General features: G+C 47.6%; 2 protein-coding genes across 21 annotated transcripts in view; both read left to right on the top strand.

Moving 5' to 3' along the window:
* Nucleotides 1-1390, top strand: part of LOC135914317 (guanylate cyclase soluble subunit beta-1-like) — a 969460-nt gene extending 968070 nt beyond the window's left edge. For all 20 annotated transcript variants that reach the window (XM_070535561.1, XM_070535560.1, XM_070535562.1 and 17 more), the window contains one exon: nt 158-1390. In XM_070535561.1, the coding sequence (XP_070391662.1) occupies nt 158-907 (750 nt within the window). In that variant the 3' untranslated portion in view covers nt 908-1390. The remainder of the gene's footprint in view (nt 1-157) is intronic.
* A 4320-nt stretch (nt 1391-5710) lies between these two features.
* LOC139057709 (uncharacterized) overlaps nt 5711-27302 on the top strand; it is a 531286-nt gene continuing 509694 nt past the window's right edge. The window contains exons 1-2 of the mRNA XM_070536455.1: nt 5711-6211; nt 21956-22033. The gene's annotated coding sequence lies outside the window, so the exon portion shown is untranslated. The remainder of the gene's footprint in view (nt 6212-21955; nt 22034-27302) is intronic.

Genomic DNA, 27302 nt, shown 5'->3' with positions numbered 1-27302 from the left:
TGCTGTATAGCACCGGCACTATTCAATCAAAGCCGTAACAAACCATATAGAAAAGCTGCCTCTTAAATAACGGCTATTCAAAACTCGTTCAACGCGCATTGGACGTTCTGACCCTTTGAACATTAAGCCCCATCTCTTTATTTACTTTCTTTCGCAGATTGGCATGTTCATCAACAGTAGCCTGCCTGCGAAAAGTACAGAGTCCGAAGCAGCGACAGCCGTCAACGCAAAAAGAAACAATGCTGAGCCCCTGTTCAAACCTCGCAAGAACAACCTCACTTCCTGTCCATTTCAGGCAGGAAAACCAGACGAGAAGCGCACCCCAATTGCGCAGAGCGCCGCGTCCGCGCCGCCAGTGGCGACCAACGCAACTACGGAAATCGTCAACGCCCGAGAGGACGCGTCTGCAGATTTCTTAGCCTACAGCGCCGCCGACAGTCATGAGCCGCCCCCCGCCCTCAAAGATGGGCACGACCACGCGACAAAAGGCACTGGTGGCGGGAAGGCTTCGTTCCTGGGCATCAGATGGAAGCTGTCGCAGCCGAACAAGATGAAGAAACACAAGAGCTGCGACTCCACTCACTCTACGTCGTCACACCCGGACGATCACGAAGACCTAAGCGGCGAAAGTGGAGGAGCCGCCGGAGGAGCGGCCGTGCGCTTCTCGGAGAGCCCCGAGCAGAAGTCGGGCCGGCTGCAGTGCCCCTTCTTCCGGTTCCGGGCCAAGAACGTGGGAATCGAAGAAGGCTTCGCTCAGGCGGGCAGTGGCAAGACAGTGCCTATAGCGTTAACTGCTACTGGCGCTGGGGCAGCGATAAGCACCGCACAAACGGAAACCACGCCTTCCAGAAGAACCGACGGGCGCAAGAAGGACAAGTTTTGGTCTCGGGTGATATTTCCCTCTTGAAGACACATGCCGCGGCGCCCAGCGGCTAGCGTCCTCTGTCCTTTGGTGAATGACACAGCGAGACCACAAGGCATCCCTTGCAGCTCGTGAAACCCTATAGCCTCTGCCAGCCCCAACGAGCACCGGCCTGTTTTTTGCAAGGAACACACGGACACTCCCACGAAGAGGGAATGCACTATTTTGGGTTTTATATATAGCCGCACGCAGTATAAGAGCGAAACCCATCCACAGGGCCTCGTCCCCAGTTTTCGGGCCACGTACCCAGACGACGCATGAGCACCGACGGTTTCAAAACAAGACGGCAACGAGCGAAGGAGACGACGTACCTCCTTCGCTCATCTTTAATAGATTTCTTTTTTTGTCATATCTTCTCTCTGCGTCATTTTGTGAAGCCACCTCACCACCTGAAAGACTGTAAGAAAAAGCGACCACCACCGCCCTCACCTTGTGTTTCCTCAGCTTACGCCCAAATAAAAAGCGGACATATTGTGAAAGCTAACTGTCTCACCTCATATATGAAATTTAGTTTTTTTTAATTTTCTTTGAGGACATATGTTTTCTGGGACCATGTGAGGAGGAGGACGGTGTTGTTGACTACAGGTGGATCTATAGCCTTGCAGGATTTGACTGCAGTCACTACACGCGAGCGCCACCTTTCGGGAGTGCTTGCGAAACAAAATATATAGGTATGCCGTCTCGTGCGTCACAATTCGGAAACTCAGCGGCAGATGAACGAACAAGACGACGGGCACAGCCAGGCGCGACTAGGTGTAACTCCGCAGCTTGTGTGGCACAGAGCGCGTGGTGCCGCCTAACCCAATCCGTGTTCTCTGAACACACCACCCGGAAGTGCGTCTGCTAGACGTTGCCATTAACACGCAAAGTCTACATCACCTCAGATCTTCAGGAGGAACCCGTACACCTCCCTTCCTGAATGACCAGTGTGCTCGCTGAAGCACCATGTTGCCCACATCATAGCGTGCGGAACGCCCCGGCCTGAAAAAGTTATTTCCGCTCTGTAGACAGTGCAGTGAGACAAATGATACATAGAAAGGTGGGGAGGTTAACCTGAGGAAGTTACGGTTAGCTATCTTTCACGTGGGGAAAGATTTATAGATATTAAAATTTGAGGCTTATCAAGGTTAAGCCCAGTGGATGCGAAGCGTTTGGAGGCATGTTGACCGCATACACGCCCGGCGCAAAGACGCTGGCGCGGTTGCGGGCACAGACTGACGCGACGGCGGGCGCGCGCCGCTTCATCCCTCGCGTGACGTCACATATCACGTGATGCAGCGATGGTGGCGCCGCCGCCGCGTCGCGCGCGACGGCGCGAACCGAAGCGTGGAGGCCTTCGCCGGGCGACGTCCGACGGCACGATATGAGGCCCCATCTGCAGCCGGTGTTACGTCATCACGTGACGTCACATCATGTGATCTCACTTCAGGGTGAATGGTGGCCACCGCCGGGAGGCGACCGACGGCGCGATATGAGCCCCCTCTGCAGTCGGTGTGACGTCATCACGTGACGTCATGTCACGTGACCTACTTGAAGGTCACTTGAAGGTCAATGGTGGCCACCGCCGGGAGGCGACGGACGGCACGATATGAGGCCCCATCTGCAGCCTGTGTGACGTCATCACGTGACGTCATGTCACGTGACCCCACTTCAGGGTCAATGGTGGCCACCGCCGGGCGTCGCGCGAAGGCCCGAAACCTACGTTAATATGCTTCGAATAAAACGAGAAAAAGACTGAAAGCAGAGAGAGACAGAGAGAAACAGGGACGAGCAAAGAGAAAGTAACCATGTCGTTCTTAAAGTCCATCACGAAGTCTCGTAGGCCACAGGAACCTTAGTAGCGCGAACAAAGCCTGCTGCGCGGAGTTTCCTTTGGAGCACTTGCATAGAAATTTTGGTTCTGATAGGACGCCTCCACAGAAGCATGAGAATACAAAAGTCCAACCAATTTCACGCTAAGGGAATGAGAAGTTGTAGAACTAGTTGTGCTCGGGGGCACCAAAGCGGAAACGTTATCGGAGAATAAAACTGCGCCGTTTTCTTGGCTTCGACATTTCTTGCACGTTTGACACGAATATTATGTGACCTTGCAGAGCATCATATTGAAATTGATATAATAATCGACGGGAAGTTGTTTTCACGTTCACCTGAGGTCTCCTGCTGAAAAAAAACTCCCAGCACCGTGAATCGTCGTGTCGTGACTGTGGCTACGTAGCTCCGACTGCCAAACGGTGTCCGATTGATTCAGACGTAGTGCGGTGGCGTACTGCGCTGTTGCCGTCAACTGGTGTGGGCCTGTCAGGAAATGTTTTCAATCCAGAACTTACCACACAAAATAATCCACGTTGCATTTCTTGCCCTCATAAACCTGAAAACACCTATAGAGTACATTCAGAAAGTGCTGCAAGTTTTCCAATAAGGTGCGGTGACTGACTCGCTCATTAGTAAATTAGATTGTCGTTAATTTATAGCTCCGTTAGTAATTTTAGCCATTATCGGAGCTCAGTAGGGTTGGCAAAGTTATGGGGAAGAAAGGACCGAGCTATCTGGATAAACGCACATCCGAAGATTTTAATTATAACACAGCCGGTGCGCTACAGTGCACAGCAGATCAATGCCTTTTTTCTTACTACGCGAAGGTCGCAACATAGCAAACTACAATCGCGCTGAATTCATAAGAGTGCAAAACACACTGGCGTGTCCGAGAAGCTTTCATTAAAAGATTTCATCAAAGCAAGCTCGAGCATCGTAATTACTTTATATAATGCGTATAATTCAGCTGGGGACCTAGTATATTTCATTTTCTTTCGGTTCATCATGCCAATTTTTGTGTCATGCTTTATCATCGGAGGTTTTCGAGCGTGTAGCACGCCGCAGTACCCATGCGGGGTGGCGCGCCGGAGATGTATGAGCGTGCCCATTTCAAAAAAAAAAAAAAAAGAAAGGCACGGATGGCCGAGTCGTGATGGACGGCCCTTTGATCGCGCTGTCGGACCGTCGCGGAATATCCGCATGGCCGCGTGGGCAAAGCTGCATTTCCATCTCGGTCGCTTTCAGTCGGACGATTCCTCACCGTTTTTCTTGCTTCGCTTTCAGTCCACTGTAGGAGCTACCACTGGCGCCTTGCTTCTGGCCTGAGACAAAAGAAGGCCTCACGGAGCCAACAGACAATTCTTCTCGTTCAAAGGAAGGCCTTGACCTTTGCAGCCAAGCATTTGTTTTCCCTATGGGACGTCGTACGCGCATTTTTTTTTCTATCGCCATTTATACTTTTTGGTCTCCTGCCTATCAGCCTGTCGGTTTTCTTCGACTGATAATGTATCCCGAAAACTGACTTAAAGGCAATTTATTTGCCATCTAAATGATGAAAATCAAGAGGATAAGCAACATTCTACTGCCTCAAACAAATATATCAACTCTCTAGCAATCACAAGCATTGAAGAATACATCTTGCGAATTGCCGCCCCTGCAACAGATGTATACAAGCGAGGGTACCCTTATTCTTCTTTTACTCCGCTTTTGGAATTGCTTTCATATATCTTCCCAAGCCCACTTGTTCTAGACTGTCAGTGCTGCGAATGAGCTTGCGCCTATGTAGCCGAGCACGGGAAATTGTGATATCTTCTCAGCTCTCTCTAGACAGCCTCAGACATTCAGCAGTAGCATGTAGAGAAACAACTTAGGTCATACTTAGAGCGGATACTCATATGAATGTTGCGAGTCTCATTTGACTGGTTTAGTAACGCTTCACTATACACCGTCCAGCGGACACAAATTGCTGCAGCATACCTCGTGAGGCCAATGCTTTGTTATCGAAGTTTAGCAGCACAGCTGATGAAAACCTATGAGAAGACTAAACAAAATATAAAATGAAAATTATATAACCACGATGCTAGTTCACTTGCCAACAGCATTAAATTGTGTATGTCAAGCCCATAACACTGTGTTTTCATAACTTCCTGCCTCGATTACTGGCCGGAACATTTGCTAGGACATGGTGAAAATAATCCTTCATTCGTTGTCCTTTCACAAGAATCCCGTGTTTCCAAAAGTGCTACCTGAGCCAAGTGAAAGGTAATCGTACAATAATAATAATAATAATAATAATAATAATAATAATAATAATAATAATAATAATAATAATAATAATTATAATTATTATTATTATTATTATTATTATTATTATTATTATTATTATTATTATTATTATTATTATTATTATTATTATTATTATTATTATTATTATTATTATGATAATGACATATCTGGAGTTTTATATATATGTACATGCACTCACTCACACACACACACACACACACACACACACACACACACACACACACACACACACATATATATATATATATATAGTAGCAAGGTCAACGCTAAGGTCAACCCCATAACAAGCCACGTGCAACGCATTGCCCATTGTACAAACTGCGCTGCCTTTCTCGAACTTCATTCTGCCACTGTGTTCCAAGTGGCGTCACTGTCACCCCCTTTTAGGTCATTTTGCAGCAGGAGCGGTAAAGTAACACGCTGTAACCAAACGTTCAAAGCGGTTCTATCCCGATTTGGTGGAAACGGCAATGGAAACTCGCCAATGAAAATTAACGCTTTTGATAGTAGTCTTTTACTTCTATTTCGTCTTCTCACATCTCCTTAAGTTATCGTCTGCACGCGACTGATGCCCTGGAACGACTGTGTTACAGACCGTTCAACATTAGCGATGTCTGTTGAAGCGAAGACGGCGAAGCTCAGCAGGAAACACGAAACACTCGAGGCAGTGCAATGCCGAGACTGCCGCGACAGTGCTTTGATCGGCGTAGAGGCGATATAAAATGCAAGTCACTGAAAGCCGATATCATAAAGATTGGAGGTACGCGCTCTTTTGCACACGCCAGCAATAGGGCAAGCCGAAGCAATGCCAGGCGTCCACCTTGTCAATGCGTTTCTTATCACGCCCCTTCTTCCGACGTGCAGCCGTACCTGGCCGCGCCTTTGCTCTTTATCCTGTCTTGTCCCCTTTTAACCGCAACGCGTGCAGGCTTCGTTTTAATTGGGAAAATTGGCCGTGCCACAACCACCGTCTCTGGGTATGTACTCAGGACGAAGAGGGCGAAGGAGAGTGCATGTTCGTGCTGCGTTGTATCTCCTTGCTGAACGATGGGCGACGCGACATCAAAAGAACCTGACAGCGATGAAAAGACAACGGCAGCGAGCGCACAAACCGGGTGTCGCCCCGCTCGGAACGGTGCGCAATCACAGGAGGTGCATGCGGGGCTGCGGGTAAGTAAATCGTTTGAAGTTTGCTCGTTCCGAGTGAGCAGAGAATGTTGCAGTCTCTTTTCTCGTTCGCAAATATTCGGAATGGTTCAGTGAGCGTGTCCTTGTCGTCTTTTTAACGTCCCTTATATGCGAATTTGTGCCGACATTGTCTGCCGGGATTTGGGTTTGATTTATTTGATCATGATGTGGCACATAGCATCTTTTGTAGCTCGATTCATACAGCGTTTGATTGTCTAATGAATGTACAAAAATCATAGTAAAGAAATAAGCAAATAAGAACCGATGAAAGGTTCGGAATTCGGGCCTGCGGGACCGTGTTCACGAAGCTTTTCATTCACATGGGCCTTTTTGCGGCTGAGTGGCTGCTTTTTCATATAATGTGTCCTTATCAAGGTAGCTAGGTTGGAGTGTACTTTTACGTTTTACGTTTTTTCTTTCTTTCTTTCTTGTTTTTTGTCGATAGTGCTAATTACGCTTGCGCAGACCGTAACATCGCCTTTCCCCTCCACGTTCTGATTTCACTAAAATTCAGAACCCTGCATCAGAGCGTCAGGATTAAGCCAGGTGCGCCATTAGTCCTAGCTTGCGGCACAGTTCTAGCAGGTCCATCCGTCACATTGTCCATAACAGCCGCGCTTAGAGAAATAGAGATGATGCCACTTGGGCTTCGGAGCGAGCTAATTACGTGCAATTCGTAATATCCGCGCACACTGACGCAAGCGGGAACAACGACATTAAAGTTGCAGGTTATGCATATGGTTCAACTGCGGAGCAGACCAAACCAGACATGTTTCGTTGATCGTGGCCACCTGCGCAGGGAATGGCCTCCAGACCGCCCTCCTATATGCACTCTGCCGCATGCGTCTAGCGACGCACGGAGGTGCGGTAGAGGCATGCATTTAGCGGTCATTAGAGATACAGGAAAAATAATTAGGCTAACGAAGAGGCGGTAGGGAAAGCGCGTGCTCGCAAAATCGATATCGCAGACGAGTCAAGATTAGCGATGTGTCCAAAACACTACCACAACCATGACTTATATAACGCCGTATTGGCTCACTCTCAACTCGCTGCGAGCTTTCCCGAAATGGGACATGGATGGATGGAAAAGATGAGTAGAGGAGGAGCCTGGTGAAGTTTAGAAAGTACGGAGCAAGAAAGAAGCACTTTATTAAGCAAGTGCTTTGCAAGTAACAATTCGCCAACGTCACTTCCTCTTCTCCTCGCTCAACCGTTACGACTTCATGCCCCCAGTAGTTCTGCCGGTGGTACTCACCAACAGCGGCGCCAAGCGGTGGACTCATGCACAGGATACAGAGACGAAGTCGACGGCTACAAGCTGAGATACCAAAAACGTCTGGGTTTACTTCAACTTCATTGAACTTATTTGGGCAGCAGCAATGATTGGCTGGGCGCCCCTTGTTTAGCTCGCCACATCAGGCGTTCAGTCCGTCTCAGTATATTCGTTCACGTTTCGCCAGAGTACGACGGAGCCCCTTGTTTTTGTTTAGTCTGCAATTCGGATTATCAATCAATCGAGATGTCCTTAACATTAAACAGCGAGTATCTTGATATTGAGTTATATTTTATATGTTCATTGCAGCGAGGCTGCGTATGGCTAGCTGACTTATCTGTTGGCCCATCCGTCTGTCGGTCACCTGTACGCCGAAAACTCCTGCGGCGGAAGCCCATGCGCATGAGCGAAAAAAAAAAAGGAAGAGAGGCACGCGATTAGCCAACACCCCTTGATAGCCCAAGGCCTATTTACTCCTATCCATGACATCACGCTACTTGGGCCGAAATTTCCATTGACAAGGCTGGCGTGATAAAAGCGGTGACGTCAAAATCACTGTTGCTTACTCGGTAGCGTCCCCATTATATTCTATGACACTCGGGCTAGGTAACTTGGCGCCATGAATCGCAGTGAATAGGTCTTGTGCTATTTAGGTGGTGTTGGAGTCAATGCGCCAGTAGTGACGTCGTTGCTCTCCGTCGTTGCCGAGCGAGCGCGCAGCAGTTTCTCTCAGGCTCCGAAATGGCTAGGCCACGTGTCATACATGCTCCTCAGAAGCAGGCAGCTCTCGATCAGGCCGCGAGCTGAACCGGGAACGAGCTCGTCTACGCCGTGCCGGCGCTGCAGCCCGGGTGCAAGAACAGGCTCGTGCAGCTGAGCACAAGCAGCAACTGCGTACCAAGGATCCGGCAGCCTACCAAGCAATCGTTTAGTGAATCATTGGGATTAATTCTGAGTGATAAACACCGAGGCCGCACGTTTTAGCTTCGCTGGTTAACCATCTGTACGGAGTGCTTGGGCGGTGATTTTTTTCTATTGGTGAACTCACGTACCCATACTGCAGTTCTGTTTTTCTTTTGCAGTGGTACTCATATGGTACGAGTAACAATATAAAAAAGGACGTGTAAAAGACAATGCCATGCGAAGGCATGTGTTGAGAAAGAAAACGGAACGTCATGTGAATGCTTTAAGAATACGACACCGGCTTCGTTTGAATAGCTTAATACTTTAAAATGAGCTGGATTGCCTTGAATCACAGCTTGTTCAAAGGCGAAGTAAGATAATGTAACAAAATATATCCCTCATGCTTCGTCAACCTCTCTGCACATCAAAGACAATTACTAGTGCCAAGGACCGCAAGTATACCAGGATCTTCCCAGATATTTTCCTACTATTTAAGCTGATTGGAGAAAACAGCATGTATATTTCTTCGATCATGGCAGTTGGCCTTTTATTTTGAGAGCAACTATTTGGACACTCCCTGCTCAATCATGTCGTCGGTGTCGCCGTGAGATTCCGTAATAAGTCTAAGTGCGACATGATCGCGGCCGCGCGCCCTTTGCTGTAGGTGCGAGGCAAAGCGTGTAAAGGTGAGCCAGGAAGGATGGTGGCTTGATCTCGGGCGGCAAAGGGAGGAGGGCGGCCAGGATTGCATCTCTTCTCGCACGCGCTTGTTGGTGGAGAGGAGACATGTGCGAGCGCTACGATGGGGGGAGACAGGTTAACGCGCTTTTATTTCCCTCCGGCCGCGGATGTACACCCTTGCAATTTTTTTTAACAATAGCACGCGAGCCTCGTCCGTACGACGTGTCACTGGTCGTGCAGCGGTGAGGGGCACTCCTGAAGCGAATAGAGTAACAGTACACATTCCAACTAGAATTCACCTTGCACGACCGCACATAAAGTTGCCAATCCCGCCGTCAGTCGCCACTACAAGGCCGCTGACAGGCCTTACGGTCGACGCTCGCGTGCTATTGTTAAAAAATTGCAAGGGTGTACGTGGCGCAGCTGAGTGCGGCTGCGTGCGCCTTATCCTGTGGGTAATCTGAGATGGGTACAACGGTAGGCAAACCGAGATAGTTGATGCCTTCGTATTCGCTGTGTTATCTCATGCCTATAATGTTCGCGTTGAAGCGAGAGGCACCTTCGAAAGGCAATTCAGTCGCCGCTGCTGCCGCTCCATTACGCTAGAGTTCTGACAGCGAGCTGTCCAAAGTCTTCGAGTGTGATGTGTTCATGTGCACCTGTGCGTGTGTGATACCGTGCTTGTTAACTTACCAAGCGAATGTTTACAACAGTTTGTACGGCTGATTAAACCACTGACCTTACTTCGTAAGGCTGTCCAATAATTTGTTATGACCATCAATGCTTCGCCTTTCTGGCAAAACGGCGACTTTTTTGCTTCCCCATGAGCATCGTGGTGGAGCAATGCGTTATCAGCACGTCCCACCATAGTTAGGAGATACCTTCTCGCTACACCGAAGTAAAAGGTGCGTCAACGCACAAGCTGAGGACTTCGCTGCAAGCCTTCTCAACGGCGCCTTTCTTGGTTTGTCTCATATACTGATGCCTCCAGGCAAACGTGGTATAGGCCAAGAATAGCTTTTCAACATGGGTGTGAATCCCAAGAAAAAATTTCTTTCATCGGCTTGTTGCGTAAGTTTACGGAAACGCATCTTGAAGTTATTTTCGGTGTCGTTCTAAAATGGCCTTTACCAAACATTCGCTGTAGGCCCTAACACCGTCCAGCCTAGCGGTGTTTGGTTGTGAACCATGCATGCAGGGCATGGGAAATTATTGGCAGACTGTTCGCAATCTCTTTCTTTTGCTGAAGCAAAAAAAGAAAGAAAAACACGCATACGCTGCAAACAAGAAGAAGTACTTTTTGTCATGCTGAGCTATAACACCTGCAGATGATATTAAATCAGTGTTATTGAGTGCATTACATCGTTGGTCTCATTCTGGGTAAGACCCTTTTCTTAATTCGCTAGCACACTTCACCACAGTACACATTTGCCGAACAATAATGGCGGCCTCTTTCATGTTTAAATGAAGGAAGACAAAGTGTCACCTTGGAATATTAGCACTTAGTTGATGCTAGTAGTTTTACTTTGTACATTGTGGAACGAATAAAACGCACCAACAAACATAGCCATTGAAAGTAAGAAACGACTGTGAAGCTTGGTAAACTGTCCTGCGCAAACTTGAGCATCACCAGTGAAAAAACGGCCTATTATTTCAAAAATGGCCAATTGCGAAAACAGTATCGTAGCACTGGGCGAGTGTGGCTGAAGTCGTAGGCGTTATTGTTTAATCAATTACAGCTACAGAGAAAGAGTGCGTGCGCTGTGAGGCTCTTCGTCCAGTACATAGGCGCAAAGCGCGTAATATGTTATCAAAATAGGCGGCCACACCTAAATAATTAGGCAAATCAAAATGTGGTCGGTTATCTAAATCTGATCGCCTTAAGAATACGTTAGTCTCATCGCTGATACATTCAGTATACCTGCGCTCGTAAAATATAAACCTACATATGAAGCCAGGCCTATGTGGATGCTTCGCCGCGAGATGAAGTTACTGGCGTGTGCTTGACGCCCTTAGCCTCACGAGAAACGTACTCAGTTTATCTTCAGGTATGCCTTTGTTCTTTATTTGTTCAACAAAACATTCGTGAACTCACAATTGAGAATGGCAGACTCTCACAAGGTCGTTGAGCCCACAGCGTCTACGTGTTAATTTGTTATTACAGAGCAAGTTTTGTTTTCTTGCATATTCACTTGGAAAATACCTGTAGAGAATAAAAAAAAATATTTATATGTAAAGTTCCTCAATTGCTACTAGAATTGCTGTTTTTGAACATTTAGGAAGTGTCAAAACTTTTACCTCCTAAATCCCACGATTGCACTCTTTTATTGTACGGAAGTGTACTTCGCTCTAACAAGCGCACTGGAGTGTATAAAGTAACGAAATGATTTCTCTCGTTATTTCTGTGCATTATTTTCCTTCGCGCAAGCGTCCTCTGCGGCAAACGCACTTCACACGACAACCGTATAGCCACTGTTGAATGTAGAACCGTCGCCTCGAGTGTCGTGCGCGCGAGGCACTGTTGAAACCTTGAAACTTCTCTAAGGCCGTTCCAGGCTTTCTCCGTGACTGAGTGCCGGAACTGACCTCTCATTTAAGCGTTTCGCCTTGGAAAGGAAGCGCCTTTTCACAAGAGTGTTTGGTACAAGAGATCCTTTCTCCGTGCCGCGACTCGTTATAAAGTTTCGGAGGTGAACGTGAGTTTCAAGCGAGATGAGAACCCCAGCCTCGGCAACCTGCACAGTACACCGCAGTTGTAGCACAGGTGTATTCATTTCATGAGAGCGTTTCGAAAATTAGCTTAATTACACGTCGATTTTTTTTCGCGGAAATTATAGTTGCGTTCAGTGCAGAGCTTTCAGAGCCTGCAAGTTGAATAATTTAAAATTTCGAGAATATAAAGAGCACGCAAATTCAAGAGCAGAACAACGTATCACGTAACTGGAGGAGCAAGCACCTGTCAATAGCTCAGAGTTCAGTGGACTGTGTGTGCGATTCTTTGTTATTTCTGCGTTTGTCCTCTGATCACGGGCTATGTTTGACCTCTTGATCCAAAACCGATTAAACTTTGGGAAGCAGTTGACAATGACCAGAGATGCTAGCAATGTCGAATGCCTCTCTACATTCCCAGCTACGGCTAAGAACAGGCTTTTCAAGCTTCTGCAGTGAGTAATGCTATGTCCGTGTCAAAAAATATAGTTTTTGTTTCTTTATTCATGGCATAAAAAACGCAAAAGCAGAGGTGTATGTTGTCCTTCGACAGACAGACCGACCGAGAGGTCGGTCGGTCGATCGTAGTGCTAATATTTTACGCTACGTATCCACTTATTTACTATGTCTTGTTATTATTATTATTATTATTATTATTATTATTATTATTATTATTATTATTATTATTATTATTATTATTATCATCATCATTGCGAAGGATTCTTTTCCCAGAGTCACTTTCATCTTTTGAACTGGGAAACACCATGGCAAGACGAGGTCCGATAGAAAGTCGGCAACACAAGCGCTGAATAACAATGTTGTTAGAAAGCGCTTGTGATGTTGAGCTTTTCTCAGTCCTCCTCTTCCCGCGGTGTTTCCCGGTTCAAAATCATGCAGCATCAGCTAGCCCAGCATCGCTCACTGCTACAGCGTTTTGCGTCATCGTCGGTTGTCGGCCATTATTGTAGCTTTCACGCCAAACCTGCATTCCAGCGCTGCAGCCGGTTATGAGCAGGTCTTTCGCCATGACGACATACCTCCTCTCCTCTCGTATATATGGTATGGCGCCTCTAGCTCGAGTTTGTGCGCCATTTATAACGAAACATTTAGGACTTTCAGCAGGTCCTTTCGAACTTTGCTATGAGTTTGTGGGGAGGGAGGTTCCTGTTCGGGTTCATTTGGGACATCTTCAATAAAAGAATAAGTTACCCATCCTATGACCGGCCTTGAACGAACGTCCCCAGACGCAGGCCGCAAGCTCATGCTGGTACGAATCCCCTGCAGCCTTACCCATTCTTCAACCGTGCAAGCTAGTAGTTCGAAATTCTTGGCATTCCAAGCAGACCAAAACATGGGAATACAAACGGTGGCATTGCAGCAGTTTGTTTCCGGGACTCCTTGGAATCGTGATTTGGTCGCTTACAGGTCGGTTTTCACACGTAAGTGCGCAGTGGCGGTTGCTTTATGTCAGGGACCATAAACAAGGCGACTGCTGAAGCACCGTAGATCCTCGGTACCATGATGGCGTCTACCACGGTCGATCCTCCGTGCCCTGATGGAACACAGAGAAGCGCATGTCACCATAAACGCGTAAATCAAGCGGCGCCATCGACCGAAGCTGGAGCCTTGTTCTCGTAAATACATGCAGAAGAACCTTCCATGTCGAAAACGGACTCAAATTCCTCCCCACCACCGAATGTATTCGGGATTTCTGGCATCTGTTTTCCTTTTCGTCTTGTCTTTCGCTCATACTATTTAAAGTTTCTTTTCTCTTTATAGCTCGCATTACTACGGCTTTCACCTTCTTTTTTTATTTCTGCATCTTCGCGTTGCCCTTTCCCCTTTGCGTCCATTTCTCACTCTCAGAAACTCTGGGCGCAGCAGTCGCAGCATAATGCCCTTGTCAAAAGCATATGAATGCAAACGGAATTGAATTTCGAGCGCTGGTCTCGTAGCTGCCACTGCCCCAAATTTTCCATCTTTCTCGAGATCTGTCCCGGCCAGTTGCTCGCCCCTCATCGCTGAGAAATTTATATCTATCTGTTGACCCTAGACTTCATTTTTCGTGTGCCGCTAAGTCTACCCCTACCCTCACCCCACCAACACATTGGCGATGTTACTGCCGTTAGAGAAAAGAAAACAGGAAGCCAGTTTTTTAGGGCGAGGAACAAAAAGTGTTCATAGGTCAGAATAGTATTCATCTGAGCTACTTGGTTCATGGCTAAGGCGAGTTTAACAATCAAATGGCAGACACGAGACAAAATAGAGGCAAGGGCATCGGTCGCATGACAAGGTAAGAACGCCCAGCAGCATTATTTTTCAAAGCGCCTTAAGTTTAACAAAAATAGTGCTTAAGATTCCTATGCACATTCCAGGAGAGTCTGTACAGCAGCTTGTTACGTGACCCCCTTTATTTTGACCTGTGCTGCGTTCATGAAATCAGAAAAAGACAAAAGGGTCAATGATCTGAATACAATACCGCTACACCAACCTTGTGCACAGATGGCAGAGTCAGCACAGACTGATCTAGATATAGTTGGTGAAATGCATGATACTAAATGTAAACTTGAAAAGCAAAATAAATCCTGGAAAAAAAAGTGAAAAAAGAAACGAGAGCCTTAGGCCGGAAGCGGCTCAGAAAAGGCGAAATAACCGTTGCAACACATGCTGGCCACCGCCGTCGGAAACTGCCTGTCTACACCAGCACGCGGTCCGGGTTCGTGACAGTTATACGAAGCGAGCTCTAGATTGCGGCAGAGCTGCTCTGAATGCGTGGCACGTCGCGCACTAGGCCCTGATTAAAAAAGTGGCTGCCCCTGGTGGGGCACCAGCTGGTGCCCTCTGCTGTGTGCTGATTGCTACGTCATAAAAGTGGGCGTTGTCTCCGCGTTTCGCCAACTCCGCCGTCACACCTCGCAGCTATTTAAGTGAGCCTAACCCATAACCTGAGTTTATTTGACTTCGCCGAGGTCATTCGATTCATTATGTCGCAACATATGCCCTGCAAAGGCGATAAACTGACGGCCGAACAACGAGAGCAGGAACTCCAGAAAAACAATGTATGGGGCGAACAATTGGGTTAATTAAATGATCAGCAAAATAATTATCACTGCCACTCAGCAACGCAATCGTGACTGGACGACACTTAGCTTGATTCAATCAAGTATTCCACTCAACGGCATTCGAAGCGCTTACAGGGAAGCCATCTATTCTCGTTAGCAAGTCCCCTGTTTTCATATGGCACCAGTAAGAGAAATTTGAATTTTGCCGGAAGGTCGACTCGAATATTCGAAAATTTCGCGATGCCTTCGGCATTGAACGGATTTACAGGTACAGCGACAACAACAGGATTTTACTGCGAATAATGTCATCTTCACAAGTGTTTCTGTTTTGCGATGCAACACAATGTTGTCTTCGTACGCTACGCTATTGAAGGTTGCGGCTTCCGAAATCCGTGCATAGACACCGCTACTCTCGGAGTACGTGTGGCGCGCAAGACACCGTACAAATTATAAAGCGCCAAAGCAGCGCGGTAAGGTGTGAGCGGTTATCTTGTCCGGTTTCGCACGACGCTACATGTACAGAGGTGTTCTTCAAGGTGGTGTACTAAGTCCTACCCTATTCAGCCTCACGCTTATTGGTCTCGTTGATCATCTGCCAGCAGCGACCAAGATATCAATGTATGCAGACGACATATGTATATAGACCTCAGGTGTGACACGTCCTCAGATACGTGCAAGACTTCAAAAAGCTTCTACGCTAACAGCTATATACCTCCGCAACCGAAGTCTTGAAATCTCGTCAGAGAAATGTGCACTGATAGCGTTCACTCGCAAACCAACGGCATCCTACGGCATCTCAGTAAATGGCCAGATAATTTCTTATGAGAAGACTCCCAAATTTCTTGGCACAACTATTTATAGAGATTTCCCATGGAGCCCACACGGGCCCTACTTGAAACAACGTCTGACAGCAAACTCCCAACTTTTCAAGTAAAGACTTGGGGAATGTCAGTGCATGCAATGTTGGAATCGTACAGGGCACTTTTTCTGGGCTTCTTGAGATAAAATTTGCCCGTACTGAGCAACACTTCCCAGACAAATCTTCGTGCTCAAAGGCTAAGCCCGGGCTCTCAGGGTTTGTCTTGGTTTGCCAAAATGCACATCGACAGCACCAACTATTGCGATTGCCCGGGACCAACCTATACAAACACACATTGCGGTGGAAATGTGTGTTTATAGGTTGGTGAAATTAGGCACGTTGCCCATGCCCATTCCTACCACATGGCAACACTACCACCAGAAAGGCCGTAGGCATCATTTTGTACTACGATTTTGGAGTATTACACCTGCCTTCCATCAGGCTTCACCCTAGCAACTAAGCAATCGATTCCTCCATGGTATTTGGCTCAACCCGCAGTGCACTTCACCGTACCAGGAATCAGGAAAAGATCTGAGCTGTCATCACCTGCTCTTAAACAACTAACTCTGCTCCTTTTGCACGAGAGGTATGCCGGACAGGTACATTTTTAAACTGATGGATCGGCAACTCTCCAGTGTTCCTCTGGAGCCGTGGTTTTCCCAGCGAAAGCCACCACCATCGGTTTCAAGACATGTCACCCAACGAGTCCGATGGCTGCGGAACTTGCAGCTCTTCGCGCTGCACTTCATCTCGTCAGCCTAGAGCAACCTCGAAGATGGTCAATATTCAGTGACTCGAAGGCTGCACTGCAATCTCTGCTATCGGCCCTGCGGCGCGAACCACACGAACAACTGGTATTTGAGATTAGAGAACTAAGCCATACCTTGACTGAGAAAGGACACCACGTGACATTTCAGTGGTTTCCAAGTCACAGCATGCGGAGTCATAGGGAACGAACACGCCGATAACGCTGCTCGGTCGGCTCTTCAAGGAGACGAAGAGGAGTCGATACCGTTATCAAGGACAGATGCCGCTAGAAAACTTCGAATGCTCTGCCGTGATATCACGTTCTCCTTGTGTAACGCAGGAAGTTTTCAACACAACCGACTCCACAATCTTGGCTCCTCTCTACGCCTTTGCCTTCCAGCTGGACTCTACCGTCGAGGAGCTACCCTGCTTTGTCGAATATGGCTAGGGTGGCTTTCACCAAGTCGCTTGCTTTCCGAATCGGATGGGCCGACGACGCCTCGTGTGATGACTGTGGTAACGAGGAGACTCTTCAACACCTTCTTTGTGTCTGTAATCGCTATAATTTACAGAGACGATCACTGGCAATCGCGATAGCGCGCTTTGACCGATGACCTCTCACAGAGGAACTTATTTTAAAATGCCGCCATCACAAGCCATAGCAGCAAAGGGTGACGAGGGCATTGTTGCTGTTTTTGAGGGCAACAGAATTGGACAAGCGGCTGTAGCCTGAACAGATGTTTATAGTGCTGCAAGTGCTACTGTGCTGTGCGGTGACAGTATGCGGCGACAGTGACCGACTGTGATTGTATGTCTACGCTCCTTTCTTTCTTTATCTCTACTTTGTTATCACTTTACCTCCTCCCCTCTCTCCTCAGCGTAGGGTAGCAAACCGGATCTTCACCTCTGGTTAACCTCCCTGCCTTTCCCCTTTCCTCTGTCTCTCTTGTCTTGTCTACTTGCTTGAAACATTGATGCTCCCGAACACTCTTAAATAGAGCGAGCCGTATGCTTCGAAGAAAGCCTCTTTTTTATAACGAATGCGCCGATTTTCTAAGGTTTCAGAGAAAGTGAGGAAGCAAAAGCGGTGCTTTGACAACCACTCAACCCTCGAAGGTGTTATATTCCTTAGCGCGTGCTTATTTGTAGCGGCGCCTTGAAGTGTAGCCTGATCACCTCAATGCAGGAGGAAAGAACCGCGTCTATTCATAGCATTCAGTCCTTCCACGCTCAAGGTGAAATCTGAAACCCAAGGCCGCATTATAACGAGCATCGCCTGGGCAGCCACGTTTCCCGCCTTTGTTTGCACTATACAGCCCTGCCAAAGCAAGGGGCGGTGCGGGGTCTTGCCTGGAATGACTAATAGCTGTAATCAGAGCTGCTGGACTACGCAGTCCGCCGCGCTGTTTGCCTCCCCCTGCCCTCTTCTTTTCACCACCAAGCAACGCCACACGGGCGCTCTAATGAATGCTTTCCAGCGCAGACATGCTTCCGGCGCGAGGTTGACTTCCGCTCGAGGTCACAACGAACCAGCGTGCGCGGCTTACGTGCATATGACCGCTCTCTCTCTTTCTCGGGCACCAGACGGGAAGCAGGGGCGTGCGTGGAACCATTTGGCTCCAACACCTACTCGGTTCGCTGAGCTTCAAGCGCGGACCGCACAGCACGGCTCGGGTTCGGCGAGAGGATTTTGCCTCGTGCCGAATGCAAATGAGCCCCGATGACACGCCGCGCGCCGCGTCACTGGCACTGTGTCGTCACGGGCGCCGCGACTCTATGCGCGGGAAATCAATTTCTATTCTCAGATTTCACGAAATCTCGCGGGAATACTTCCGAACAATTAAGATCCACGATTAACTGCGCCTTCATTATTCCCTCGTAAGTCCCGCGTCCTGTGCAAGGATTTGTCAAAGAGTTCAGACGCATTACCACAAATCTATAAAGTACTGTAAAGTTATAATGACTAAAGTTCACCGAAAAAGGCCTGGTTTGACTGAATGCCCCACGAGAACAAAGGATATTATGTAAAAAGCCTGCGTTTCAAATGCCGGCCGCTGAGTTGAGGAGAGAGCCCGCGTAGAGAACATTATGAAAAATGAGACTGTACCTTGCAGGAGTTATCATACTGTGATTATATCTGTCTTGTATCATCCATCCTGCAGAGTAGCCAATTTAGGCGATAGCGGGAGGGTGATCGCGTGAAAGCTAATGACGAAGGACAAGAATAATGAAAAATATAAAGAATTGGTGTTAAATATGAGCCCCGTGTAACAAGTGAACCTAATCCCAGAATAAATATGAGCAGGTTACAACTTCTAATCTCCGTAGTTGCAAATACGGTGCAGCTTAGGAATGGTTCCTATTTCTTTTTTTTTTTACGCAAGACATGTTGCGCCGCCGTTACGCGGTTGTTTAGTGACGTTTACCTTTAGTAATTTTACCTAGAAATGTCTTTGAGAAGTGTTACGCAAATGCGCCATTCACCGTTATATGGAGCTGCTATGCGAACCCTCTGTATATATATATATAGGTTGCTGCATGTATAGTTTATTGCATGCGGCAAATTCGTAGTATAGTTCGGGAATAATGAGTTGTTAAGCCGGTAGCGTTTATCGACTGAGTTTGACGGCTTGGAAAAACACTCGTAGGAGAAAATAAAATGTCTCTAAAGCGCTTCGTGCTGCTGGTAGCTATGCAGATCTTTTTTTCTGTTTTTAATACTAGACGCCTCTAGTTTCCTGTGGAATTTGCAGACACGTTGAACAGAAGCACCAGTTAATGGAACTACACATCGCTGCGCCTAAATTATTTCGCATCAATTTGTGCAATTTTCGCATCCACAGCTTCATTTAGACTGTGGAAATTCTTAAAATATATATAGAAAAAAATTCAAATATGCCTAAATAGAACGTTTTGTTGGTGGTTCTCGGTGATCTATGCTACTATGCTACTAGCAGTCACTTCAGAAGTGCATCCCCAGTCGAGAGACTTCGAGTGGACGTCGAAAGTGCCGGACAATCGAATCCATACAACCCTTAAAATACCGAGGAGGAATTCTACCCAAGTGCAGTGACTGCATAAATCGCCGAAGGGCTCCGCCAGGCAATTCGTGAAGTCGAGCTGACCACCAAGTGTAGAAATGGTAAACAATTGTACAGAACAATGTATAAGTTGGTTCACTTTGTGGGGGTGCAGCAATTCAGGGCTTTGGAAATTCCAAAATGTTTTTGTCGCCTCCTCCCCTCTTGCCCCCCCCCTTGACTTTCATGAGAACAATATCTGGCTAGTAAGTTCAAATACAATATCTCAAAAACATGTAGAAGGAGAAAGAGGTTGCGGCGTCTCTTGCTATTGGTTGTCTAGTAGTACGCGCTGTTACCAGTTATCCGCAACGAGAGGAGGAGGAAAAACGTTTATTGAGATCTAGAAAAATTTGATGAATTTCGCGGAATCAGATGGTGTCTTCCATCTTCTTAGCAATGGCCGTCTGCCCCTAGTCCAGCGCTCCACTGGATGCCGCTGCCAGCCGGGTCCGTCGGATCAGCCCTAGTTGGACGGCCTGACGGTCGCTGGAGAGCATTCCTTCCCATTGCTCCGCAGCACTCGGGTTTGGTATTATTGGTGCCGCGTTTGCTTTCTGGCAGGTCCACGTTATATGGTAGAGCGTGGGTGTTTCCTGGCACCATGGTCATTTGTCAGTGTACTGTGTGGGTTGTATTTTACTGAGTGTGTTTAAGTTCGGATAAGCACCCGAAATGCCGATCCCTACAAATGACGCAGAAAACCAGCCGCACATCGTAGTAATAGTTCGTGTCATGTGCACACAGTGGACGTGGAGTGTTTGACAAATGGCCTCGCATGGCGCCTCTTGCGTCATTGCGAACGGTGCCATCAACGGGAGTGTATATAAGTGGCGTGCCGTGTGCAGGAGACAGCGCAACTTCAGCATCAAAGCTTTCGGGGTCTTAAAAACCCAAGAAGAAAATTTGGTCCGTTGAATGGCTGGTGCCCCGTTTGACAAGGCGAATCTCACTGAGAAACGGAAGAATGTTGTTGACTCGCGAGGAAAGAGAAAATATGTTTTACTGGCTCACTAAACACAGAAAGCGAAATTGGCACTGAAATACAGCATTACGTGGAGTGTTGCCTCGTTGTTTTGAATTAAAGGTTGTTCCGTGTACAGCTTATATATTTGAGCACGTCTCCGTCACCCCTTGTTACCATGCTTTGTCAGGGCTCTATCGCTGCTAGCACGAAGCATTCGAGTGGCTTGTTAACGTAACTAGAGGATATGTCAGCTTGATTATACTTGTTTCGAGGAATCTCTCTCCCGCAACATTATTTTCATGCGCCAGCAGAAATGCACGACTCAGCTACACGTAAAACATCCTAGAAGCGGTAAACGTAAATTTCGACGTTAGTCGGCAATGCCAACTCCGTATATCATTTCGGGAACCTGCGATACGTAAAGCTCGAACCAATTATGTACCCCCGAGGCAATATAACAAAGTTGTCTACTGCCGATCGTGCTTGATCAGCGATATGCATTGTAGGGTTGCAAATGTTTTTTTTTCTTTATCGCATCGGAAGGGGGGTACTAGTTATCACGCCACCCACTTCAATGCCACCTCGCACCGCAATCGGTGGCAAGCATGACGCTGTAGATAAGCTACGAAAAAATTCACAGCCCTTCCACTATGTGAAGATGGAAGACCAACGAAGCTGTTGGTTCCGTTTAATTACATCATTAAAGGCGGGTGCGTTCTTCATTGGTGAGGGGATGGTCGATCGAAGTCGATGGGCCCCCACCATCGGCCGTAGCACGTTGGGCTGCTGTGCGTTCGGCTTCGTGTCGCCTTCGCATCAATTCGTGCTGTTGAGCGCTCCTTGAAGGCCCGCTGTTCCAGTTCGGAGCGAGCGACATGGGTGTTACCCATACCGAGTTCAAGGGGCGGCTGACCCCGTCGCCAGGAAAATGGCCATGTTAAGAGAAAATGAGACCCAGCTATTTGCTGGTAGACTTACGTTTTATCACTGACGCTTCTAGACACATCGTCATAGACCAGCGTTCGGGCAACAAAGTTCATCACTCCGGCGCATTGTTTTTGTCAACATCTCGGACACCTTTTCTTCCAGATCCTACTCATAGACAGCCTCGCTGTAAAATGACATGCACTTGAAGATAGCCATAGACAAGACAGTGGGTAGTGCGTGCGCTTTTCACCATTCTCGCATCCAGCTGCTAGCGTGACCGGTCCCGGTAGAAAGCGCTGATTAGCAATTCGGTTATCACTCGCGGGCCCTGGGCACTTTTGTGCCCTATAGTACTGTTTCTTACCAAGGGTTCTGAAATTATAGGGCATTTGGGCATACAGAGACACAATTTATATCAACGAAATACAGGATTAGTGAACAAACTACTGTTAGGCATGAATCTGGGTAAAGCTATTCTTCAGTAAGAAGCGGGCCGTCTTCGCTTTGCTTTTTTACAGGCATCACTTTTGCAAATTAGAGACTTCGACGGCACACAGACGCACACATAAGAAGGCGTCAGCAGGAGCGTTATAACGGTAAGGTCTTCAAAACTTTTATATTCCAAATCTGCAAGCAGTCCTCCACGACTGGTCGAAAAATTTGCGAGCCCCCCCTCCCTACACCCCCCCCCCCCCCCGCGCCCGTCTGTCATGCGGCGTAATGAAAACCGCGAAAATGCCCATATACTGTGATAAGTGAACGCTGATTATTCATGATTAGACCTAACGAAAGAAAGATAATTTTTTGTTCCACTCTTGTTCGCGTTTAGCAAAAAAAAAAAAAAGAGAAACTGACAACGTCGTTTTAGCTATTCCTATTGGTCACACGTTTTCGGGGGCGCCCTCTTCGCCTGTCCGTTGCGTGACATCACAAAACGAATAAAACTCACCTCGTCAAAATGACGTGTACGCGTTAAAGGCGCATTAATATGCCGAACTAAAGCTGAACTTTTTCGGAATAACCGGAGACTGCCCGTTCCGAAAGGAATGGAAGATGGCTGTCCGCCTATAGCTGTATCACTGGCAGCTCGGAGCTGCCGGGGAGCATGGATTTATTTGCGGATATTGAAAAGTATTTTGTTGTCTTAAAACGTTATCGAGACTTTTCGGCACGCATACGACGTCACTCTGCCAACTCTTCTGTGCCGAGGAACCATTTTACCGGCATTTTTAAGCTTCCGTTGCACGTCGCCGCGATTTTCGGGAAAGCAAACAGCACACAATGACATCCGATAGTCCAGTTGACATTAAGCGAAAAAAAAAAAGTTCACAGACGATTACGATACAATTTAATGAGAAATTTGAGCGCAGTTCTATATGTATTTTCACTTCGTGGTATATTGGCCGGCACGGACAATCTGCCACGTGCGGCACGTTGCAAAAAGAGCGAAGTATGACGCAAGTGCCTGGCTATTCGGGAGATCATGGGTGACGCGCGGGCGCGATTCACAGCAGCCTCCGCAGACAGACCTCTGCTCATGCAGAGCGTTGATTCCATATATGGTAACGTGCAATGCGCTCGCCGCATGCTATCGGTGAATAGACGATGGCGCACTCCTCTAGACCCATCTCGTAGCGGTCGTCGCAAATCTTGCACGGCACCGCGCCTTTGTTCTCACGCTGCGCTCCACGTTTGCTTTCTTCTTTCGCTGTGCTTGTGCTCTCGGTTATGCCAAGGGACAACGCCGACGCTCGCCGCAGTAACTCGCCTGCTAAGAGCTGCGCCCTAAAATTGCAGCAGAAGCCATCTCACCATGACTGTCGATAGTAAAACGTTGGCATTGAATCGATATAGCGACACACCATATTGCCACCATCGAAACGAGGTGTGTACGACGTTTGTACTGCAGCGCGATTCATCTTATGCATTTCCCTAGAAACACTCGGGGCTACTAGCACCGCCACCGTGAAGCCTGCGTGTGGCCTCCGAAATCCATGGCGCCATGTTGCAACAAGGCTCCTCTCTCATGTTCATATTCTCTGTCAACTGTCGAATCTCCCCGGAGGCACTACGAATTCTTCTTGCAGGAGGGCAAAATTACAAAAGAAAGATATACATCACCTGGACAGCCGCTCACACCCTCGCGGAGGACGGCAACAACGAGGCGGCACACGACGTGGCTCGAGGGCTTACGGACCGAGCCGCAGTCGCAAGTGACGCCCCGACACCCTCCGGACGTGACGGTGCGGTAAATGGGTGGGAGTGGGAGGACAGAATGACAACATATAATAACATTACGAAACATTATAGGTTACAGAGGTGCATATTCCCGCGACCTCACGCAAAATTGACAAAAAAGCAGTCTGTCGCATGACGGCAGTTACAAACTAGGACGTATCCGAATCCTGCGCTCTCGCACATCATATATCCGGATGTATATCCTACGGACAAATGCAAAACATGTGAATCCAGAGCCACTCTGGAGCATATATTATGGGAATGCCGAGGGCTAAATAACAATAAAGAAAACGCGGCCTCTAGCAGCAGCCTTCGCACGCGCTGGGAAGCCGCGCTGCTCAGCCCCGCCCTCGATGATCAACTATGGGCCGTCCAGCGGGCCGAGGATGCCGCCAGGACCCAAGAACTCCTCGCCGTCACCTAGGCGGGGCCTTTGGCCCTCCCCACCAACTCGCAGGGCACACAATAAAGTTCTTTCCTCCTCCTCCTCCTCCTGTTGTGTACTCGTCAGGAATGGGCACTTGTTTCGTATGCATTTTCATTGTTTCTTGTATTGCTGATGTGAGTTTTTCTATGTCAGCTTCACAATCCACTCGACTGGACAAGTGTCCATGAAAGAGCTGCCAGTTTGTTACATCTACGTATATTTGTTTCGCTGTACTTTTTAAACGCGGATGTGATATAAGAATAGGAAAGTGACTGCTTCCACGTGTTTCTGCGTCTGTTGTCCACCCAGCCTCGGCAACAAGATCATTAGAACACAGTGTTGCGTCTATGCAACTAGCCTAGTGATATCTCTGCATAGATGTGACAGATCCATCAGTCAATAATGATAGATTGCATATTTCCGCGGCGCATTAAGCGATATTCCCACGCGCATGACAGTGATTGCTACCCCATGCTACGTTGGGTGCGTTGAAGTCCCCACATATGATATTGTTTGACCCTGTGACGCTAAATATATTTACCAAATTATCAATCGCAATACGTCTCGATGCTAGCAGGTATATACTTACGACTGTTAACAAAATCTTGCGAGATATACTTTGCAGGCTACATATTCAGGACAATCTGAAGTGCTTGATCGAATGAGGTGAGAAGGAAAATCTTTTCCAACGCGGAGCATTGTTCTACTGTTTCGAGCTGGATGAGATGATTCATATATTATGTACTCCAGCCTATTGTATCCACAGCACAGGGAAGCTGTATTGTGCAAACAACTTGCGAAAATCAGATTTGGATCGAAGGCTATTGGAGTCTGAATGAAACAATGCGACATTTTCGTAACGACTATTCGGAATCGCCATCCGGTAGCACTGATCTGGACAGCTGGCTCAATAATTGCTTCATAGAAAACAGTGCCTTTACCTCTGGAAGCTTGTTCGCCCGAGGTGGAGCTGTGACAATTACTCGAATTGCAGCATATAGTATGGGTAGAAGCATCGGTCCAACACTGAGTGGCGCGGTGTTATCCTGGAATGCCGATGTTTCAGTTGCCGTTTGCGGTGAACACTGAGGGGTGTTCTAAGAAGATCGCTGAGGTTGTCCTAGGTTAGCTCGCTGGTAGTATTGTGATGTTTGGCCTTTAGTGGCCGTAGCAGAATGATTATTCCGCTGTCTCCGAGACCCTTGCTGCTTTATTGCCGGCGAATACGATGATTTCATTGATTTTTCTTCAGTTGCCGTAAACTGGCGATTATTCTTTCGGCTCGGTGCACCAACATTCCGAGGGGGCTGTTTGTGTCGTGGTTGCTTCCCATGAATTAATTCATGTTTGTGTAGCATGGATGTGGCGTTGTTCTGTGGACATCCTGAGAAAAAATTTGCACATTTAGCTGTCTCACAGTTACATTCAGCACGCTAATGGTTCTCGGAGCAGATTTTGCATCGACGTGTCCCACAACAGTTTTTTGCCAGGTGTCCAAACCTCTCACAGTTATAACACCTCAAAGCAGGACCAAGGTATTCTTCCACCAGGTAGCTGGGAAGCCCGAGTGAATTCTTTGAGGCATTGGCTTATCATATCGGCTTATCATCATCTACCATCCTCCAGACGGTAGTATTTTGATTGTCAGTGGACTGATATTACTCCCAAATCTTTCAAAAACCTCGAGCAGTTTCCTTTTAGTGTACTGAAGTGGCATGCAAAGAATATTTCCGACATTTCGAGTGTACGAAGCCGGTATGTATGGCTTAACTCTTAGTCCTGCGACTTCGTGCAGTAAAAGCAGGTTTTTCGCAGATGTAACTGAGATAGTACTCACTGAAAAACTGCCGTCTCTGTTTATTCGGAATGTTTGAACTTTTTCCTTTGCCGCAAACAGAATTTCTGATGCAGCATGCTTTGGATTCACTTGCCAAAAATTGTATCCTTCTGGTGGTCCGAACACCACCGGCATTTCTTCACATCTTTTATTTTTACAAGTTATCAATTTGAAAGGTTCTTCATCACGCTCAATGGCTTCATAATCGCTTCATAAGGTCGTAGTTTGAAAGACTGTCGTTCTCCTGACGAGGTCTCTTGCTGTCACCTTCGCTAAGTTCCACCATGGTCAGCGGAGGCGGGCCGTGAGCGCCTTGATGTTCAAAAACTAGCCGTGTCGTCATGATGATGTCATGCACATGGTGTGTGTTGGCAGAATCTTGGACGCGTTCTTGCGATGCCCTCATGTGCTTCAAAACACGCTGGCGGTCATAGGGCTCGTGCCGGCGTTCTCAGCTGTCTACCCCCACTGCGGTTGGAGACACTCCGAGGGAGAAGGCAAAGAAGGCTTCATACCTGGCTTTAATTGGCTATTGGATCGCTACACTTCTTCTCCCTGAATTCCAGAGTGAAAACGTCCAGGCACAATGTGAACAAACTAGTTAAAACTGAAGTAAAAAGTAAGCAGAGTGGTACAGGGCCACCAACTCGAATAACTTCAGAGTGGCACATTCCTAGAGACACATGTCTGGTTGCCCAAATCGGCATCAAAGACGTTCATTCAATACCGGCACACACCATCTGCCCAATACGCTGTAAGCCAAGTTTGCATCAAAGAGGTTCGTTGAAGACCAGCAAAAAGTGGGTGGCACATACCCAGTGCTCCAAGTCGGCATCAAAGAGCGTTTTCGAACACCTGTACCTACCCAGTCCCGAGTATACAGGGACCAATTTTGGAGTGAAAGAGGTTCGTTGAAGAGCGGCCCATATGTACACATGGCCACATGCTCAGTGACGCAAGTTTGTTCGATGTTGCTTTCAAATCCTGTTAACTCAGCACAGCTGCTTCCCGATGTGCTACCCATTACATCACTGACCGCCCAGTGACCTAGGTAGGCCTGAAAACGGTTAGATACAAACATACATAGATAGACAGATGCACAGATAGATCACTGACAGATAGCCCTCGCAAAGTGCATGAAGTACCTATTCGCTAACGCAATAAAATGCAGCTCGGCAGGCCATGTAATGCGTAGGGCCGATAACTCGTTGACCATTACTGTTAGAGAATGGCTTCCAAAGGAAGGGAAATGTAGTCGAGGACGGTAGGAAACTAGGCGCGGCCATGAAATTGGGAAATTTGATAGTGCAAGTTTGAATGAGCTAGCCCAAGACGGAAGCCTTCGTCCTGCAGGTGGCATTAA

Source organism: Dermacentor albipictus, chromosome 3, assembly GCF_038994185.2.
Source record: "Dermacentor albipictus isolate Rhodes 1998 colony chromosome 3, USDA_Dalb.pri_finalv2, whole genome shotgun sequence".
In the NCBI taxonomy this organism is placed as follows: domain Eukaryota; kingdom Metazoa; phylum Arthropoda; class Arachnida; order Ixodida; family Ixodidae; genus Dermacentor; species Dermacentor albipictus.
Note: the sequence above shows the minus strand (reverse complement) of the source record. Positions and strands in the feature narration are given on the sequence as shown.